Consider the following 20053-nt stretch of genomic DNA (forward strand, 5'->3'; position numbering starts at 1 on the left):
GCCTGTGTAGATGCTGCCTTACTAGGCCACGATGGACATTAGGGGGTATGTTCAGAATTGCAAACAACAAATTGCAACATCGCTCCTCTCCCATACACAAACCTGACAGTTATGAACACAAGGCAACCGTTTGATCATCCTGAATATGCCCCTTCAGTTTTTGCTCCAGTGCCATCATGGCTTTAAATGATTTTGTCCACGGTTTTATCATGTAAATATATGGACAGTTTGAGGAGGTTGATTGGGCAAATAGAGTGTATACACCATCGCGTTTGAGCCTTCTGTAGGAAGGACACTTCACACAGGCACTAGCGGAGAAGTTGAAATGGTTGGTGACACTATCAGTGGAGGCTGTTGAGGGGAGGACGGCTCAGAATGTCTGGAATGGTATCAAACATAAGACAACCACGTGTCTGATACCATTCCAGCCATTATTCTGAGCCGTCCTCCCCTCAGCAGCCTCCACTGTCCTGTATACATAGAAATACAGAGGGAGCGTTTCCACCCTCCCTAAATGTTTCCACTACTAGCATCACTCATATTTAATAAATGCAACTCTGTCCCAAATGGCACCCTAATCCCTATGTTGACTAGGGCCCATATAGTGTAGTGCACTATATAGGGAATAGGGTGCCATTTGACACACACAGTGAGGTCTTCCCTTTGGCCAAGTGGACTCCAATGATGTTTATATACAACGTATCTTTGTGTGTCTATATTTACCTTCACACATCTATATGCGAATATGTACATCTATGCTTGTTTATGGTGGACTCAAGGTCACCATGGTGTCAACATTACATACAGTAAGTCTAAGGCACCGTCAACAAAGTATACCAGGGTTCTTGTTAAGGAGAAGTACATAACATTTCCATAGAAGCCGGTCTTCAGTGGATTCTACGTCTGCTGTTTTCAGTCTTATCCTTTAATGGATTCTACGTCTGCTGTTTTCAGTCTTATCCTTTAATGGATTCTACGTCTGCTGTTTTCAGTCTTATCCTTTAATGGATTCTACGTCTGCTGTTTTCAGTCTTATCCTTTAATGGATTCTACATCTGCTGTTTTCAGTCTTATCCTTTAATGGATTCTACGTCTGCTGTTTTCAGTCTTATCCTTTAATGGATTCTACGTCTGCTGTTTTCAGTCTTATCCTTTAATGGATTCTACGTCTGCTGTTTTCAGTCTTATCCTTTAATGGATTCTACATCTGCTGTTTTCAGTCTTATCCTTTAATGGATTCTACATCTGCTGTTTTCAGTCTTATCCTTTAATGGATTCTACATCTCCTGTTTTCAGTCTTATCCTTTAATGGATTCTACGTCTGCTGTTTTCAGTCTTATCTTTTAAAAGCAGCAATCAGCAGTTGAAACAATAACAGTCTCCCCACCCGTTTCGGTAAAAAGCTGAGGGACGGGGCTCAAACTCAGAGTTATGGATACGAGGACTGACCATCCATGATATCAAAATTAGTTAACCATGTTGAGGCTAAATAGTGTTTGTTTACAAACATTGGAGTAAAAAAAAAATGCTTATTTTGGGTTCTGATGGGGTACAACAATTGAACTAACCTCATGAGGCAGAATAAGTATAACTAATAACTTCTTCAAGAATCAGTTGGTACATATCATTAATACGTCCAAAAACGTATCTGCAGGTTGCCACTTTCAAGAAGCAATTGATGAAATCGCAAGTATTGTATTGTTATCAAGTGCTTAAGTTAGTCCTGTATGACTTACATTTAAAGTCAGTCAGATGATTTGAAGTAGTATTCTATGAAGTGCCAAAGCACACTTGGTGGACCGGAGCTACACAGCCGGTGCAGTGCACGCTTTGGGAGAAGGGTGGACAATTGGGACTCTAATTTATCTCCTGGTTACAAGCCTGGTTTCAACCTATCCAGTTGCTATAGTTTTTGTGGACAGTAGACATAAAATATGACTGAAAACTCAATCAGTACATAAATGACTAGATAGGAACATGCATATTACACAGATCAGTTGAGCAAACAAGCCTTGTTTTCAATGGGTGGTTTAATGTGTTTTTTCCCTTTGGCTTTTTATGGCTTTACCTTGACTGTTATCAGATAGACAGGGTCTAAGAGTTATGAGAAAGGACTTGTAGCCTGAATCCTAAATGACACCCTATCCCCTATATATAGTGCACTACTTTTAACCAGAGCCTTATGGGTCCTGGTCAAAAGTAGTGCACTATAAAGGGAATAGGGTGCCATTTGGGACACCGTCAAAGTCTGCTTACAGCTCCTGAAGTGGGACAAAAACCCAGCAGTTTACATAGGACATTAATAGTAAGGCTTTCTTGGGCATTTGGCTTATCCTGTAGAATTCAGTAGTCTCACGATACACTGGTCAATTAAATAAACATACTTTTTTGACATTGAATAAAACATGTGCTTGCATGTCATCAAGATAATTGTGCTAAATTGAAAACAAAAAGATAAAATGTTTTTTTTAAAAGACACTACAGCCATTCAAAGAATTGGCGTTTCAACTATGAATATCTAGTATGTACAGACACCAGAGGAGGCTGGCGGGAGGAAGATATAGGAGGATCGGCTCACTAATGGCTGGGATGAAATAAATGGAACCGAGTCAAACATGTGGTTTCCATATTTGATACCGATCCATTAATTCCATCCCAGCCATTACAATGAGCAGGTCCTCCTATATCTTCCTCCCACCAGCCTCCGCTGACAGACACACATTCTCCTTCTGGAGCACAGAAGCAGGGGACTAGAGTTCTGAACAGAGAGGGGGGAGACAAGCACACCGATTAGCTAAAGCAAGCACTTGCCCCTCCCACGAGAGCTCTCATTGGCTGTTTTTCGCATATCCCAAATCATGTGAGCTCCAGTGTCACGTGACCAGGACCTGACTTTTGCCCCCGCGCCTGTCTCAGGGTAGAAGTCTGCTTTAAACCACATCATCCACTGAATTAGTAGTGAGCAGACCTGTGTTCAAACACTATTTAAAACCATTTCAAATACTTTATCGGTCTGTGCTTTCATCCAGTTTCCCTGTTGCAAATTAAACCAATATAAACGTTGACAGAGTGAAAACCCCACCCACCTTGCACTCCAGACAGACAAAAGCAAAACAAATATTTCAAATAGTATTTGAACCCAGGTCTGGTGATAAGGAGCTTCCACTTCCTTTCTCCATAATTCTATCCCAGTAATGGCATGGTGAAATTGCCCCTTGGCCTAGACACTGATCTTGGGTCAGTTTTGCATTTCCCCCACTAATGGTTAAGGTTAGGAATGGGGGAAGTGAAGCTGATCCTAGATCTGTACCTAGGGGAAACTTCACCGCGGAGCCCCTCAGTAGTTGGGGGGTTGGTATTCCCCCTGGGGTTGGGTGGTGCTGGGGGTGAAGGGGGGTTGTTGGAAGTCGTCTGGCGCGCTGGAAGGGTACGGGGAGTAGGTGGTGGGGGTGTAGGCCGAGGGGGCGTAGGTCGGAGGGTAAGGGGTGTGCTGCTCCGGCGGAGACTCGGCATAGATGCTCTGGGTGACATCGGCAACACCACGGCGATATCTCCCCAAAGCGAAGTAGGTTAGGATTCCCTGTTGTAGACAAAGAGGAGTCAATTAATGAATTCAATCAGTCAGTTAATGAATCAGTCAGTCAATGAATCAATAATTCAAGTCAGTTAATGAATCAATAACTCAAAGTCAGTTAATGAATCAATAACTCAAGTCAGTTAATGAATCAATAACTCAAGTCAGTTAATGAATCAATAACTCAAGTCAGTTAATGAATCAATAACTCAAGTCAGTTAATGAATCAATAACTCAAGTCAGTTAATGAATCAATAACTCAAGTCAGTTAATGAATCAATAACTCAAGTCAGTTAATGAATCAATAACTCAAGTCAGTTAATGAATCAATAACTCAAGTCAGTTAATGAATCAATAACTCAAGTCAGTTAATGAATCAATAACTCAAAGTCAGTTAATGAATCAATAACTCAAGTCAGTTAATGAATCAATAACTCAAGTCAGTTAATGAATCAATAACTCAAGTCAGTTAATGAATCAATAACTCAAGTCAGTTAATGAATCAATAACTCAAGTCAGTTAATGAATCAATAACTCAAGTCAGTTAATGAATCAATAACTCAAGTCAGTTAATGAATCAATAACTCAAGTCAGTTAATGAATCAATAACTCAAGTCAGTTAATGAATCAATAATTCAAGTCAGTTAATGAATCAATAATTAAAGTCAGTTAATGAATCAATAACTCAAGTCAGTTAATGAATCAATAATTCAGTCAGTTAATGAATCAATAATTAAAGTCAGTTAATGAATCAATAACTCAAGTCAGTTAATGAATCAATAACTCAAGTCAGTTAATGAATCAATAACTCAAGTCAGTTAATGAATCAATAACTCAAGTCAGTTAATGAATCAATAACTCAAGTCAGTTAATGAATCAATAACTCAAGTCAGTTAATGAATCAATAATTCAAGTCAGTTAATGAATCAATAATTAAAGTCAGTTAATGAATCAATAACTCAAGTCAGTTAATGAATCAATAATTCAGTCAGTTAATGAATCAATAATTCAGTCAGTTACTGAATCAATAATTCAGTCAGTTAATGAATGAATGGAGTCAGTCAGTTACTGAAGAGGTCAGTCAGTGTGGTGAAGTTATGACCAGGCCATAGTGTAGCTGTAGTAAAGGAGAGGCAGTAAGGCAGCTGTAGTGACAGTCCTCCTCACCCAGGTGGCGATAGAGAAGAAAGAGAAGGCAATGGCGGAGCGGGCGGCGTCCTGGGGGATTCCTCTGACATCAATCGTACGACTCCATTGGCTAGTCAGGAGGCAGAAACACACGAACCACAGGAACGTCCACACAACTGATACAGACAGACAGGAAACATGGAATATACATATTTACACTACAACTACCTACAGGGTCACGTTCATTAGGGAACACAACTGAAAACGTTATGAAACCTTTTATCAATGGGATTTTTATATATATATATATATATATAAGCATTTCTTATTGTACGTTCCAGGCAGTCCCGTCCCGTTTTAGTCCGTTTTCTTCCATGTGGTGCTATGATGAACAAGACCCAGGTGCCTGGAAGCTCTTTCCTCACACCACAACCCTAGGTCCACACACACACCTCCTCACCTGAGAATCCCAAGTCGGCCATGACAGCGTACTTCCTCTCCTTTGCGTTGCTCATCAGCGGCATGTAGGCATCCAATAAGAGGAAGAAAAAACAGGCCAGGAAGGCTGGAGAAATAAAGAGATACTTTAGAAATATATATTTTAACACTTTATTGAGACAGTAAGGAGACGAGGTGGTGAGTCAGGCAAGTGGGAGAAACAGGAAGGATGCAGGGTTTCAACCCCAGTCTCCTGAGGGGAGTCGTATGATGAGACAAGGAATCAACCCCAGTCTCCTGAGGGGAGTCGTATGATGAGACAAGGAATCAACCCCAGTCTCCTGAGGGGAGTCGTATGATGAGACAAGGAATCAACCCCAGTCTCCTGAGGGGAGTCGTATTATGAGACAAGGAATCAACCCCAGTCTCCTGAGGGGAGTCGTATGATGAGACAAGGAATCAACCCCAGCCTCCTGAGGGGAGTCGTATGATGAGACAAGGAATCAACCCCAGTCTCCTGAGGGGAGTCGTATGATGAGACAAGGAATCAACCCCAGTCTCCTGAGGGGAGTCGTATTATGAGACAAGGAATCAACCCCAGTCTCCTGAGGGGAGTCGTATTATGAGACAAGGAATCAACCCCAGCCTCCTGAGGGGAGTCGTATGATGAGACAAGGAATCAACCCCAGTCTCCTGAGGGGAGTCGTATGATGAGACAAGGAATCAACCCCAGTCTCCTGAGGGGAGTCGTATTATGAGACAAGGAATCAACCCCAGTCTCCTGAGGGGAGTCGTATTATGAGACAAGGAATCAACCCCAGTCTCCTGAGGGGAGTCGTATTATGAGACAAGGAATCAACCCCAGTCTCCTGAGGGGAGTCGTATTATGAGACAAGGAATCAACCCCAGTCTCCTGAGGGGAGTCGTATTATGAGACAAGGAATCAACCCCAGTCTCCTGAGGGGAGTCGTATGATGAGACAAGGAATCAACCCCAGCCTCCTGAGGGGAGTCGTATGATGAGACAAGGAATCAACCCCAGTCTCCTGAGGGGAGTCGTATGATGAGACAAGGAATCAACCCCAGCCTCCTGAGGGGAGTCGTATTATGAGACAAGGAATCAACCCCAGCCTCCTGGGGAGTCGTATTATGAGACAAGGCATCAACCCCAGTCTCCTGAGGGGAGTCGTATGATGAGACAAGGAATCAACCCCAGCCTCCTGGGGGAGTCGTATGATGAGACAAGGAATCAACCCCAGTCTCCTGAGGGGAGTCGCATCAGCCCCAGTCTCCTATTATGAGACAAGGAATCAACCCCAGTCTCCTGAGGGGAGTCGTATGATGAGACAAGGAATCAACCCCAGTCTCCTGAGGGGAGTCGTATTATGAGACAAGGAATCAACCCCAGTCTCCTGAGGGGAGTCGTATTATGAGACAAGAATCAACCCCAGTCTCCTGAGGGGAGTCGTATTATGAGACAAGGAATCAACCCCAGTCTCCTGAGGGGAGTCGTATTATGAGACAAGGAATCAACCCCAGTCTCCTGGGGAGTCGTATTATGAGACAAGGAATCAACCCCAGCCTCCTGAGGGGAGTCGTATGATGAGACAAGGCATCAACCCCAGTCTCCTGGGGGAGTGTATTATGAGACAAGGAATCAACCCCAGTCTCCTGAGGGAGTCGTATTATGAGACAAGGAATCAACCCCAGCCTCCTGAGGGAGTCGTCTCCTATTATGAGACAAGAAATCAACCCCAGTCTCCTGAGGGGGAGTCGTATTATGAGACAAGGAATCAACCCCAGTCTCCTGGGGGAGTCGTATTATGAGACAAGGAATCAACCCCAGTCTCCTGGGGGAGTCGTATTATGAGATAAGGAATCAACCCCAGTCTCCTGAGGGGAGTCGTATGATGAGACAAGGAATCAACCCCAGCCTCCTGAGGGAGTCGTATTATGAGACAAGGAATCAACCCCAGCCTCCTGAGGGGAGTCGTATGATGAGACAAGGCATCAACCCCAGTCTCCTGGGGGAGTCGTATTATGAGACAAGGAATCAACCCCAGTCTCCTGGGGGAGTCGTATTATGAGACAAGGAATCAACCCCAGCCTCCTGAGGGGAGTCGTATGATGAGACAAGGAATCAACCCCAGCCTCCTGAGGGAGTCGTATTATGAGACAAGGAATCAACCCCAGTCTCCTGGGGAGTCGTATTATGAGACAAGGAATCAACCCCAGTCTCCTGGGGGAGTCGTATTATGAGATAAGGAATCAACCCCAGTCTCCTGAGGGGAGTCGTATGATGAGACAAGGAATCAACCCCAGTCTCCTGAGGGGAGTCGTATTATGAGATAAGGAATCAACCCCAGTCTCCTGAGGGGAGTCGTATGATGAGACAAGGAATCAACCCCAGTCTCCTGGGGGGAGTCGTATGATGAGACAAGGAATCAACCCCAGTCTCCTGGGGGAGTCGTATTATGAGACAAGGAATCAACCCCAGTCTCCTGAGGGGAGTCGTATGATGAGACAAGGAATCAACCCCAGCCTCCTGAGGGGAGTCGTATGATGAGACAAGGAATCAACCCCAGTCTCCTGAGGGGAGTCGTATTATGAGACAAGGAATCAACCCCAGTCTCCTGAGGGGAGTCGTATTATGAGACAAGGAATCAACCCCAGTCTCCTGAGGGGAGTCGTATTATGAGACAAGGAATCAACCCCAGTCTCCTGAGGGGAGTCGTATTATGAGACAAGGAATCAACCCCAGTCTCCTGAGGGGAGTCGTATTATGAGACAAGGCATCAACCCCAGTCTCCTGAGGGGAGTCGTATTATGAGACAAGGAATCAACCCCAGTCTCCTGAGGGGAGTCGTATTATGAGACAAGGAATCAACCCCAGTCTCCTGAGGGGAGTCGTATTATGAGACAAGGAATCAACCCCAGTCTCCTGAGGGAGTCGTATTATGAGACAAGGAATCAACCCCAGTCTCCTGAGGGAGTCGTATTATGAGACAAGGAATCAACCCCAGTCTCCTGAGGAGAGTCGTATTATGAGATAAGGAATCAACCCCAGTCTCCTGAGGGGAGTCGTATTATGAGATAAGGAATCAACCCCAGTCTCCTGAGGGGAGTCGTATTATGAGACAAGGAATCAACCCCAGTCTCCTGAGGGGGTCGTATTATGAGACAAGGAATCAACCCCAGTCTCCTGAGGAGAGTCGTATTATGAGACAAGGCATCAACCCCAGTCTCCTGAGGGGAGTCGTATTATGAGACAAGGAATCAACCCCAGTCTCCTGAGGGGAGTCGTATTATGAGATAAGGAATCAACCCCAGTCTCCTGGGGAGTCGTATTATGAGATAAGGAATCAACCCCAGTCTCCTGAGGGGAGTCGTATTATGAGATAAGGAATCAACCCCAGTCTCCTGAGGGGAGTCGTATGATGAGACAAGGAATCAACCCCAGTCTCCTGAGGGGAGTCGTATTATGAGACAAGGAATCAACCCCAGTCTCCTGGGGGAGTCGTATTATGAGACAAGGAATCAACCCCAGTCTCCTGGGGGAGTCGTATTATGAGACAAGGAATCAACCCCAGTCTCCTGAGGGAGTCGTATGATGAGACAAGGAATCAACCCCAGTCTCCTGAGGGGAGTCGTATTATGAGACAAGGAATCAACCCCAGTCTCCTGAGGGGAGTCGTATTATGAGATAAGGAATCAACCCCAGTCTCCTGAGGGGAGTCGTATGATGAGACAAGGAATCAACCCCAGTCTCCTGAGGGGAGTCGTATTATGAGATAAGGAATCAACCCCAGTCTCCTGGGGGAGTCGTATTATGAGATAAGGAATCAACCCCAGTCTCCTGAGGGGAGTCGTATTATGAGATAAGGAATCAACCCCAGTCTCCTGAGGGGAGTCGTATGATGAGACAAGGAATCAACCCCAGTCTCCTGAGGGGAGTCGTATTATGAGACAAGGAATCAACCCCAGTCTCCTGAGGGGAGTCGTATTATGAGACAAGGAATCAACCCCAGTCTCCTGAGGGGAGTCGTATTATGAGACAAGGAATCAACCCCAGTCTCCTGAGGGGAGTCGTATTATGAGACAAGGAATCAACCCCAGTCTCCTGAGGGGAGTCGTATGATGAGACAAGGAATCAACCCCAGCCTCCTGAGGGGAGTCGTATGATGAGATGTTACCACTACACCATAGCTCTGCATAAAGAGATACTTTCTACTTTCTATTGTCGATTGTCACAATAATTTTTCTGTTATCTGAACCCAGGACACAACGGCGGGAGATGCCATCTCTGATCCGGTTTGCTACCTGGCCCCGAACAGATTCTCCCACTCAAAAGGTGGTTTCCCCCTAGGCACAGATCTAGGATCAGCTTCCCTTCCCCAATCGTAACTATTAGTGGGGGAAATGCTTAACTGTCCCAAGATCAGCATCTGGAGGGGACTTCACCCAACAGCATTTTCTCAGTCAGCCCTGGGATTAGAACCTGTAACCCAGAACCACTAGACTACTTACCTATGACACCGATGCCCACAGCGTAGTGACACGCCGAGTCATTCTGGTTGAAGACGCAATGCGCGTCGGGACTGTGCGATCTGTTGACAAATCCCTCCGCCGTGATGCAGGAGAAGACCACGATGGAAAAAATCTAAGAAGAGGAAGAGAGGAAAGTTTCAAATTGACTGTTTTCACTGTGACCTGCATGTTTATTTATCCATCTAGTCGTCCCTCAACGACGGGGCCTCGTTCTCCCTCCCTCAACGACGGGGCCTCGTTTCTCCCTCCCTCAACGACGGGGCCTCGTTTCTCCCTCCCTCAACGACGGGGCCTCGTTTCTCCCTCCCCCTCAACGACGGGGCCTCGTTTCTCCCTCCCTCAACGACGGGGCCTCGTTTCTCCCTCCCCCCCCCTCAACGACGGGGCCTCGTTTCTCCCTCCCTCCCTCAACGACGGGGCCTCGTTTCTCCCTCCCTCAACGACGGGGCCTCGTTTCTCCCTCCCTCAACGACGGGGCCTCGTTTCTCCCTCCCTCCCTCAACGACGGGGCCTCGTTCCTCCCTCCCTCAACGACGGGGCCTCGTTTCTCCCTCCCTCAACGACGGGGCCTCGTTTCTCCCTCCCCCTCAACGACGGGGCCTCGTTTCTCCCTCCCTCCCTCCCTCAACGACGGGGCCTCGTTTCTCCCTCCCTCCCTCAACGACGGGGCCTCGTTTCTCCCTCCCTCCCTCAACGACGGGGCCTCGTTACTCCCCCTCCCTCCCTCAACGACGGGGCCTCGTTCCTCCCTCCCTCCCTCAACGACGGGGCCTCGTTTCTCCCTCCCTCAACGACGGGGCCTCGTTTCTCCCTCCCTCAACGACGGGGCCTCGTTTCTCCCTCCCTCCCTCAACGACGGGGCCTCGTTTCTCCCTCCCCCTCAACGACGGGGCCTCGTTTCTCCCCCCCCTCAACGACGGGGCCTCGTTTCTCCCTCCCTCAACGACGGGGCCTCGTTTCTCCCTCCCCCCTCAACGACGGGGCCTCGTTTCTCCCCCTCCCTCAACGACGGGGCCTCGTTACTCCTCCCTCCCTCAACGACGGGGCCTCGTTTCTCCCCCCCTCAACGACGGGGCCTCGTTTCTCCCTCCCTCAACGACGGGGCCTCGTTTCTCCCTCCCTCCCTCAACGACGGGGCCTCGTTTCTCCCTCCCTCAACGACGGGGCCTCGTTTCTCCCTCAACGACGGGGCCTCGTTCCTCCCTCCCTCCCTCAACGACGGGGGCCTCGTTCCTCCCTCCCTCCCTCAACGACGGGGCCTCGTTCCTCCCTCCCGCAACGACGGGGCCTCGTTCCTCCCTCCCCGCAACGACGGGGCCTCGTTCCTCCCTCCCTCCCGCAACGACGGGGCCTCGTTCCTCCCTCCCGCAACGACGGGGCCTCGTTCCTCCCTCCCGCAACGACGGGGCCTCGTTCCTCCCTCCCGCAACGACGGGGCCTCGTTTCTCCCTCCCTCAACGAGGGGGCCTCGTTCTCCCTCCCTCCCTCAACGACGGGGCCTCGTTTCTCCCTCCCTCAACGAGGGGGCCTCGTTTCTCCCTCCCTCCCTCAACGAGGGGGCCTCGTTCTCCCTCCCTCCCTCAACGACGGGGCCTCGTTTCTCCCTCCCCCCTCAACGACGGGGCCTCGTTTCTCCCTCCCCCCTCAACGACGGGGCCTCGTTTCTCCCTCCCTCAACGACGGGGTTTCGTTACTCCCTCCCCCCCTCAACGACGGGGCCTCGTTTCTCCCTCCCTCAACGACGGGGCCTCGTTACTCCCTCCCTCCCCTCAACGACGGGGCCTCGTTTCTCCCTCCCTCAACGACGGGGCCTCGTTTCTCCCTCCCCCTCAACGACGGGGCCTCGTTTCTCCCTCCCTCCCTCAACGACGGGGCCTCGTTTCTCCCTCCCTCCCTCAACGACGGGGCCTCGTTTCTCCCTCCCTCAACGACGGGGCCTCGTTTCTCCCTCCCTCAACGACGGGGCCTCGTTTCTCCCTCCCTCAACGACGGGGCCTCGTTTCTCCCTCAACGACGGGGGCCTCGTTCCTCCCTCCCTCCCTCAACGACGGGGCCTCGTTCCTCCCCCCGCAACGACGGGGCCTCGTTCCTCCCTCCCGCAACGACGGGGGGGCCTCGTTCCTCCCTCCCGCAACGACGGGGGGGCCTCGTTCCTCCCTCCCGCAACGACGGGGCCTCGTTCCTTCCTCCCGCGGACGGGGCCTCGTTCCTCCCTCCCCAACGACGGGGCCTCGTTTCTCCCTCCCGCAACGACGGGGCCTCGTTCCTCCCTCCCGCAACGACGGGGCCTCGTTTCTCCCTCCCGCAACGACGGGGCCTCGTTCCTCCCTCCCGCAACGACGGGGCCTCGTTTCTCCCTCCCGCAACGACGGGGCCTCGTTTCTCCCTCCCCCCTCAACGACGGGGCCTCGTTTCTCCCTCCCCCTCAACGAAGGGGCCTCGTTTCTCCCTCCCTCAACGACGGGGCCTCGTTACTCCCTCCCCCCCCTCAACAACGGGGCCTCGTTTCTCCCCCTCCCTCAACGACGGGGCCTCGTTACTCCCTCCCTCCCTCAACGACGGGGCCTCGTTTCTCCCTCCCTCAACGACGGGGCCTCGTTTCTCCCTCCCTCAACGACGGGGCCTCGTTTCTCCCTCCCCCTCCCTCAACGACGGGGCCTCGTTTCTCCCTCCCTCAACGACGGGGCCTCGTTTCTCCCTCAACGACGGGGCCTCGTTCCTCCCTCCCTCCCTCAACGACGGGGGCCTCGTTCCTCCCTCCCTCCCTCAACGACGGGGCCTCGTTCCTCCCTCCCCGCAACGACGGGGCCTCGTTCCTCCCTCCCGCAACGGCGGGGCCTCGTTCCTCCCTCCCGCAACGGCGGGGCCTCGTTCCTCCCTCCCGCAACGGCGGGGCCTCGTTCTCCCTCCCGCAACGGCGGGGCCTCGTTCTCCCTCCCGCAACGACGGGGCCTCGTTTCTCCCTCCCGCAACGACGGGGCCTCGTTTCTCCCTCCCGCAACGACGGGGCCTCGTTTCTCCCTCCCTCAACGACGGGGCCTCGTTTCTCCCTCCCTCAACGAGGGGCCTCGTTCTCCCTCCCTCAACGAGGGGGCCTCGTTCTCCCTCCCTCCCTCAACGAGGGGGCCTCGTTACTCCCTCCCTCCCTCAACGACGGGGCCTCGTTTCTCCCCCCCTCAACGACGGGGCCTCGTTCCTCCCTCCCCCTCAACGACGGGGCCTCGTTTCTCCCTCCCCCTCAACGACGGGGCCTCGTTCCTCCCTCCCCCTCAACGACGGGGCCTCGTTTCTCCCCCTCCCTCAACGACGGGGCCTCGTTACTCCCTCCCTCCCTCAACGACGGGGCCTCGTTTCTCCCTCCCTCAACGACGGGGCCTCGTTTCTCCCTCCCTCAACGACGGGGCCTCGTTTCTCCCTCCCTCCCTCAACGACGGGGCCTCGTTCCTCCCTCCCTCCCTCAACGACGGGGCCTCGTTCCTCCCTCCCCGCAACGACAGGGCCTCGTTCCTCCCTCCCGCAACGACGGGGCCTCGTTCCTCCCTCCCGCAACGACGGGGCCTCGTTTCTCCCCCCCTCAACGACGGGGCCTCGTTCCTCCCTCCCGCAACGACGGGGCCTCGTGTCTCCCTCCCGCAACGACGGGGCCTCGTTCCTCCCTCCCGCAACGACGGGGCCTCGTTCCTCCCTCCCCGCAACGACGGGGCCTCGTTTCTCCCTCCCGCAACGACGGGGCCTCGTTTCTCCCTCCCCCCTCAACGACGGGGCCTCGTTTCTCCCTCCCCCTCAACGACGGGGCCTCGTTTCTCCCTCCCTCCCTCAACGACGGGGCCTCGTTTCTCCCTCCCCCCTCAACGACGGGGCCTCGTTTCTCCCTCCCTCCCTCAACGACGGGGCCTCGTTTCTCCCTCCCTCAACGACGGGGCCTCGTTTCTCCCTCCCTCAACGACGGGGCCTCGTTTCTCCCTCCCTCAACGACGGGGCCTCGTTTCTCCCTCCCTCCCCTCAACGACGGGGCCTCGTTCCTCCCTCCCTCCCTCAACGACGGGGCCTCGTTCCTCCCTCCCTCAACGACGGGGCCTCGTTTCTCCCTCCCTCAACGACGGGGCCTCGTTACTCCCTCCCTCAACGACGGGGCCTCGTTTCTCCCTCCCTCCCTCAACGACGGGGCCTCGTTACTCCCTCCCTCCCTCAACGACGGGGCCTCGTTTCTCCCTCCCTCAACGACGGGGCCTCGTTACTCCCTCCCTCCCTCAACGACGGGGCCTCGTTACTCCCTCCCTCCCTCAACGACGGGGCCTCGTTTCTCCCTCCCTCAACGAGGGGGCCTCGTTCTCCCTCCCTCCCCCTCAACGACGGGGCCTCTTTTCTCCCTCCCTCCCTCAACGAGGGGCCTCGTTACTCCCTCCCTCCCTCAACGACGGGGCCTCGTTTCTCCCTCCCCCTCAACGACGGGGCCTCGTTTCTCCCTCCCCCCTCAACGACGGGGCCTCGTTTCTCCCTCCCCCCTCAACGACGGGGCCTCGTTTCTCCCTCCCTCCTCAACGACGGGGCCTCGTTTCTCCCTCCCTCCCTCAACGACGGGGCCTCGTTTCTCCCTCCCTCCCTCAACGACGGGGCCTCGTTTCTCCCTCCCTCAACGACGGGGCCTCATTTCTCCCTCCCTCAACGACGGGGCCTCGTTTCTCCCTCAACGACGGGGCCTCGTTCCTCCCTCCCTCCCTCAACGACAGGGGCCTCGTTCCTCCCTCCCCGCAACGACGGGGCCTCGTTCCTCCCTCCCGCAACGGCGGGGCCTCGTTCCTCCCTCCCGCAACGGCGGGGCCTCGTTCCTCCCTCCCTCAACGACGGGGCCTCGTTCCTCCCTCCCGCTACGACGGGGCCTCGTTCCTCCCTCCCGCAACGACGGGGCCTCGTTCCTCCCTCCCGCAACGACGGGGCCTCGTTCCTCCCTCCCGCAACGACGGGGCCTCGTTTCTCCCTCCCGCAACGACGGGGCCTCGTTTCTCCCTCCCGCAACGACGGGGCCTCGTGTCTCCCTCCCGCAACGACGGGGCCTCGTGTCTCCCTCCCGCAACGACGGGGCCTCGTTCCTCCCTCCCGCAACGACGGGGCCTCGTTTCTCCCTCCCCCCTCAACGACGGGGCCTCGTTCCTCCCTCCCCCCTCAACGACGGGGCCTCGTTTCTCCCTCCCTCAACGACGGGGCCTCGTTTCTCCCTCCCCTCAACGACGGGGCCTCGTTTCTCCCTCCCTCCCTCAACGACGGGGCCTCGTTTCTCCCTCCCCCCCTCAACGACGGGGCCTCGTTTCTCCCTCCCTCCCTCAACGACGGGGCCTCGTTTCTCCCTCCCTCAACGACGGGGCCTCGTTTCTCCCTCCCTCAACGACGGGGCCTCGTTCCTCCCTCCCTCAACGACGGGGCCTCGTTCCTCCCTCCCTCAACGACGGGGCCTCGTTCCTCCCTCCCTCCCTCAACGACGGGGCCTCGTTCCTCCCTCCCTCAACGACGGGGCCTCGTTTCTCCCTCCCTCAACGACGGGGCCTCGTTTCTCCCTCCCCCTCAACGACGGGGCCTCGTTTCTCCCTCCCTCCCTCAACGACGGGGCCTCGTTACTCCCTCCCTCCCTCAACGACGGGGCCTCGTTTCTCCCTCCCTCCCTCAACGACGGGGCCTCGTTACTCCCTCCCTCCCTCAACGACGGGGCCTCGTTGCTCCCTCCCTCCCTCAACGACGGGGCCTCGTTTCTCCCTCCCTCAACGAGGGGGCCTCGTTTCTCCCTCCCTCCCTCAACGACGGGGCCTCGTTTCTCCCTCCCTCCCTCAACGACGGGGCCTCGTTTCTCCCTCCCTCCCTCAACGACGGGGCCTCGTTTCTCCCTCCCTCCCTCAACGACGGGGCCTCGTTTCTCCCTCCCCCCTCAACGACGGGGCCTCGTTTCTCCCTCCCCCCTCAACGACGGGGCCTCGTTTCTCCCTCCCTCCTCAACGACGGGGCCTCGTTACTCCCCCCCCTCAACGACGGGGCCTCGTTTCTCCCCCTCCCTCAACGACGGGGCCTCGTTACTCCCTCCCTCCCTCAACGACGGGGCCTCGTTTCTCCCTCCCTCAATGACGGGGCCTCGTTTCTCCCTCCCTCCCTCAACGACGGGGCCTCGTTTCTCCCTCCCTCCCTCAACGACGGGGCCTCGTTTCTCCCTCCCTCCCACGACGGGGCCTCGTTACTCCCTCCTCAACGAGGGGGCCTCGTTACTCCCTCCCTCCCTCAACGACGGGGCCTCGTTACTCCCTCCCTCCCTCAACGACGGGGCCTCGTTACTCCCTCCCTCCCTCAACGACGGGGCCTCGTTTCTCCCTCCCTCCCTCAACGAGGGGGCCTGTTACTCCCTCCCTCCCTCAACGAGGGGGCCTCGTTTCTCCCTCCCCCCTCAACGACGGGGCCTCGTTTCTCCTCCCCCCTCAACGACGGGGCCTCGTTTCTCCCTCCCCCCTCAACGACGGGGCCTCGTTTCTCCCTCCCCCTCAACGAGGGGGCCTCGTTTCTCCCTCCCTCAACGACGGGGCCTCGTTTCTCCCTCCCTCAACGACGGGGCCTCGTTTCTCCTCCCTCCCCTCAACGGGGGCCTCGATATTCCCTCCCTCCCTCAACGACGGGGCCTCGTTTCTCCCTCCCCCTCAACGACGGGGCCTCGTTTCTCCCTCCCCCCCCTCAACGACGGGGCCTCGTTTCTCCCTCCCTCAACGACGGGGCCTCGTTACTCCCTCCCCCCTCAACGACGGGGCCTCGTTTCTCCCTCCCTCAACGACGGGGCCTCGTTACTCCCTCCCCCCTCAACGACGGGGCCTCGTTTCTCCCCCCTCCCTCAACGACGGGGCCTCGTTACTCCCTCCCTCCCTCAACGACGGGGCCTCGTTACTCCCTCCCTCCCTCAACGACGGGGCCTCGTTTCTCTCCCTCCCTCCCTCAACGACGGGGGGCCTCGTTTCTCCCTCCCTCAACGACGGGGCCTCGTTTCTCCCTCCCTCAACGACGGGGCCTCGTTTCTCCCTCAACGACGGGGGCCTCGTTCCTCCCTCCCTCCCGCAACGACGGGGGGGGCCTCGTTCCTCCCTCCCGCAACGACGGGGGGGGCCTCGTTCCTCCCTCCCGCAACGACGGGGCCTCGTTTCTCCCTCCCGCAACGACGGGGCCTCGTTCCTCCCTCCCGCAACGACGGGGCCTCGTTTTTCCCTCCAGTCATCTATCACCGACGGGGCCAGTTGAAACGTACAATGAGAGGAGATGAGAGGTCTTCTGAAAGATATTCTAACAGGCGACATCATCCACTTGGGCTCTCTCTTTTTCCAGTCCAATGACTGTGAGAACAGAAAAACTAGGGCCTGATGCCAACACCAGGGTCGTGTTCGTTAGGACAACAGAAAACCAAAGAGAGAACTGAAGTGAGAGTAACAGAGATGAGAGAGAGAGAGAAGAGAGAGAGAGAGAGAGAGAGAGAGAGAGAGAATGCTGACTTTGGGAAGACAGAGAATTCAACAACAGAGAGAGAGAGAGAGAGAGAATGCTGACTGGGGAAGACAGAGAATTCAACAACAAAGAGAGAGAGAGAGAGAGAGAGAGAATATGCAACAGCAGAGAGAGAGAGAGAGAATATGCAACAGCAGAGAGAGAGAGAGAGAGAGAGAGAGAGAGAATATGCAACAGCAGAGAGAGAGAGAGAGAATATGCAACAGGAGAGAGAGAGAGAGAGAGAGAGAGAGAGAGAGAATGCTGACTGGGGAAAGGAAGAGTGATGGAAGAGACAGAAACAAAGGAAACAGTGTGAGAGCACCAACAGATGATAACCCATGTTATTTCCTTACGCCATGTCATACAACAATGGTGTGTGTGTGTGTGTGTGTGTGTGTGTGTGTGTGTGTGTGTGTGTGTGTGTGTGTGTGTGTGTGAGTGAGAGAGTGAGAGAGTGAGAGAGTGAGTGAGTGAGTGAGTGAGTGAGTGAGTGAGTGAGTGAGTGAGTGAGTGAGTGAGTGAGTATGCGATGACGAGTGTGTGTTCCACTGGATATGAGAGGGTCATGGAAGAAACTGCCAGAGAGAGCACTGGAGGGAGGGGGGCTAGATGGGGTATCACCTTACCTCCCATCTGCCCCCACCACTAGGAAGCAGGGAGGAGAAGTGGTTGTGTCGACAGACAGCACATTATGTCCAGACCTAGGGAGTGTCCCAAATGGCTACCTATTCACTACATAGGGCACTTCTTTTGACCAGAGCTCCATGGGCCCTGATCAAAAGTAGTACACTATATAGGCAATAGGATGCCATTTGAGTCACAGACCCTACTGTGTTACACTGTTTACATGTTGGTGCGCTACACTGCTCAGGCTTACAGGCTTATAGGCCAACTACACTGACAATTTACACCGTGTGGCTCTCGTGTTATCTGTTATGTGTATGTCTCTGTATGGAGGAGACTGTTTGAGCAACAGACATCTTGGTGGTATGTAGCTACAAGACCTGAGGTTAGATATTATTGAACAGGGCCTAGGGGCATCTGGTCTTGGTTAGATATTATTGAACAGGGCCTAGGGGCATCTGGTCTTGGTTAGATATTATTGAACAGGGCCTAGGGGCATCTGGTCTTGGTTAGATATTATTGAACAGGGCCTAGGGGCATCTGGTCTTGGTTAGATATTATTGAACAGGGCCTAGGGGCATCTGGTCTTGGTTAGATATTATTGAACAGGGCCTAGGGGCATCTGGTCTTGGTTAGATATTATTGAACAGGGCCTAGGGGCATCTGAAAAGTAGATAGATGTCGCACCCACACAACATTTTTTGGACTTCCTCAAACCCAATGGACCAATCAAACCAGGAAGATCCCTAAAATTACAATCTCTACCATTAGACCTATCAGACCACAGACCGACTAACTGGGCCTCTCTCTCTTCCTCTTTGGAAAGTCCCTCTCACTGCCTTCTGGTGGATCAACATGACATTACAACATGACTGTTGATGACCAACCCAAATGGTCAGGCAGTGTGTGCTGCTACCACTCACTGCTATATGAACACGTCTTTTCCTATGTCAAACAATAGGCCTAATGTTGAGGGGGAACGATTTTTCTCAGAGTTGAATGTGTGTGTGATTGTCATTATTGGACAAACAGGCCCTGGTATCTCAGAAGGCAGAAGTGTCCATGTGTTTAGGCTACTTTAGGCTGTTGTCCCATTAGGTCCTTTGTCCTATAACCTCACCTGTATCAGACCATGGAAACACACCGTGTTCACTACGTTTCCCTTCAGCCTGGTTCCAGCTGTGTGACTCCTTTAAGTCTGATATATATATACTTCTGCGTGGTGTTTCTAAACAATAACAGCAGCAGGCATCACATGGGGACTAGTTCCCCTCAGTGTGTGGGGGGGTAACATCTTCAACACATTGTGTCATGTCATGCATATGGACTGACCATGAAGCTCCATGTAAGCCTGGTTGGAAGTGTAGCCTGGGCACATCAAATAACCAACCCCCCTCCATTATCGCTTCAATAGTATCCTGATTGTTGTTGTCAACAGTCGCACGTCCGCGTGAGCAGCTGTACTTTGCAGTGTCGTGACATCAACTGTAACATTATACATCTATCAAGAGGAATACGAGTCGACAATAACACATTGGCTAATATGCAATTAGAGGGCCATCTGTGGTAAAAATATATATTCGGGATGATCCGATCAACATTTAACACAAACGGCATAGTTCGCTCAGTTGCGTTAGATATTATCCAAAGACAAAGTGACAGGTGACGTTAGACAATGTCTTAACGTTAAGCCTCTGCTCAACTTCCTTGAAACATTTTAGTCAATAAGTAACTCCCGTTATTACTCTCGGTGTTCCTTGCCTTGTCAAACTCACCCAACTCAAGAAGCGCACGATAGTGTGCGGTTGTTTAGCAAACTTGTGAAAGTCGAAGCCACCGCCTGCGAGCGAAGCTCCGTACGCACTAGCGCCACCAACTCCCCCGGTCTCCTCCATCTCTGTCGCTCAACTTCAGCACAGGTCACAAGACAAGCAGCCGTTGATTTAGCCACGGATCTTCCTTGTAACACACAGATCGCTAGACTACCAACCGCCTTCTTGTTTTCTCGCCAACGACTTTCCTGAAAGTAAAAGGACGCCTACAACGACGTACGTGGCGTGGCGTGCTTTCTCCCAAGGGACCGTCGTGAAAATGTAATTTCCCACAAAAGTGAACAATATTGATACGATGCGGCTCACTTGGTCATAAACATGGTCATATGGTTCTCTTTGTGACGTCGCAGACAGAAGACGTCATAATTATCTATCCACTTTTATTCAACAAAAATATTTTGTATTTG

The 20053-nt window shown here is 53.3% G+C and overlaps 1 protein-coding gene across 1 annotated transcript; it reads right to left on the bottom strand.

Moving 5' to 3' along the window:
- Window positions 1-2012: 2012 nt before the first annotated feature.
- On the bottom strand, window positions 2013-19911 carry syngr2b (synaptogyrin 2b). Its single transcript, XM_052528894.1, has 5 exons — window positions 19590-19911; window positions 9667-9799; window positions 5163-5267; window positions 4742-4878; window positions 2013-3580 (listed from the first exon to the last, which is right to left on the bottom strand). Exons 1-5 carry the CDS (start codon window positions 19707-19709, stop codon window positions 3338-3340), a joined length of 738 nt encoding a protein of 245 aa, XP_052384854.1. The 5' UTR covers window positions 19710-19911; the 3' UTR covers window positions 2013-3337.
- Between the last annotated feature and the right edge of the window lie 142 nt (window positions 19912-20053).

This window comes from Oncorhynchus keta, chromosome 10, assembly GCF_023373465.1.
Source record: "Oncorhynchus keta strain PuntledgeMale-10-30-2019 chromosome 10, Oket_V2, whole genome shotgun sequence".
In the NCBI taxonomy this organism is placed as follows: domain Eukaryota; kingdom Metazoa; phylum Chordata; class Actinopteri; order Salmoniformes; family Salmonidae; genus Oncorhynchus; species Oncorhynchus keta.

Bases quoted from the DNA above. Each gene is read 5' to 3' on its own strand.
- syngr2b (XM_052528894.1), bottom strand. From the start codon at position 19,709: ATGGAGGAGACCGGGGGAGTTGGTGGCGCTAGTGCGTACGGAGCTTCG. The intron at 9,800-19,589 runs GTGAGTTTGACA...TCCTCTTCTTAG, and splicing joins TCGTGCGCTTCTTGAGTTGG to ATTTTTTCCATCGTGGTCTT. The intron at 4,879-5,162 runs GTGAGGAGGTGT...TGTCTGTATCAG, and splicing joins GGCCGACTTGGGATTCTCAG to TTGTGTGGACGTTCCTGTGG.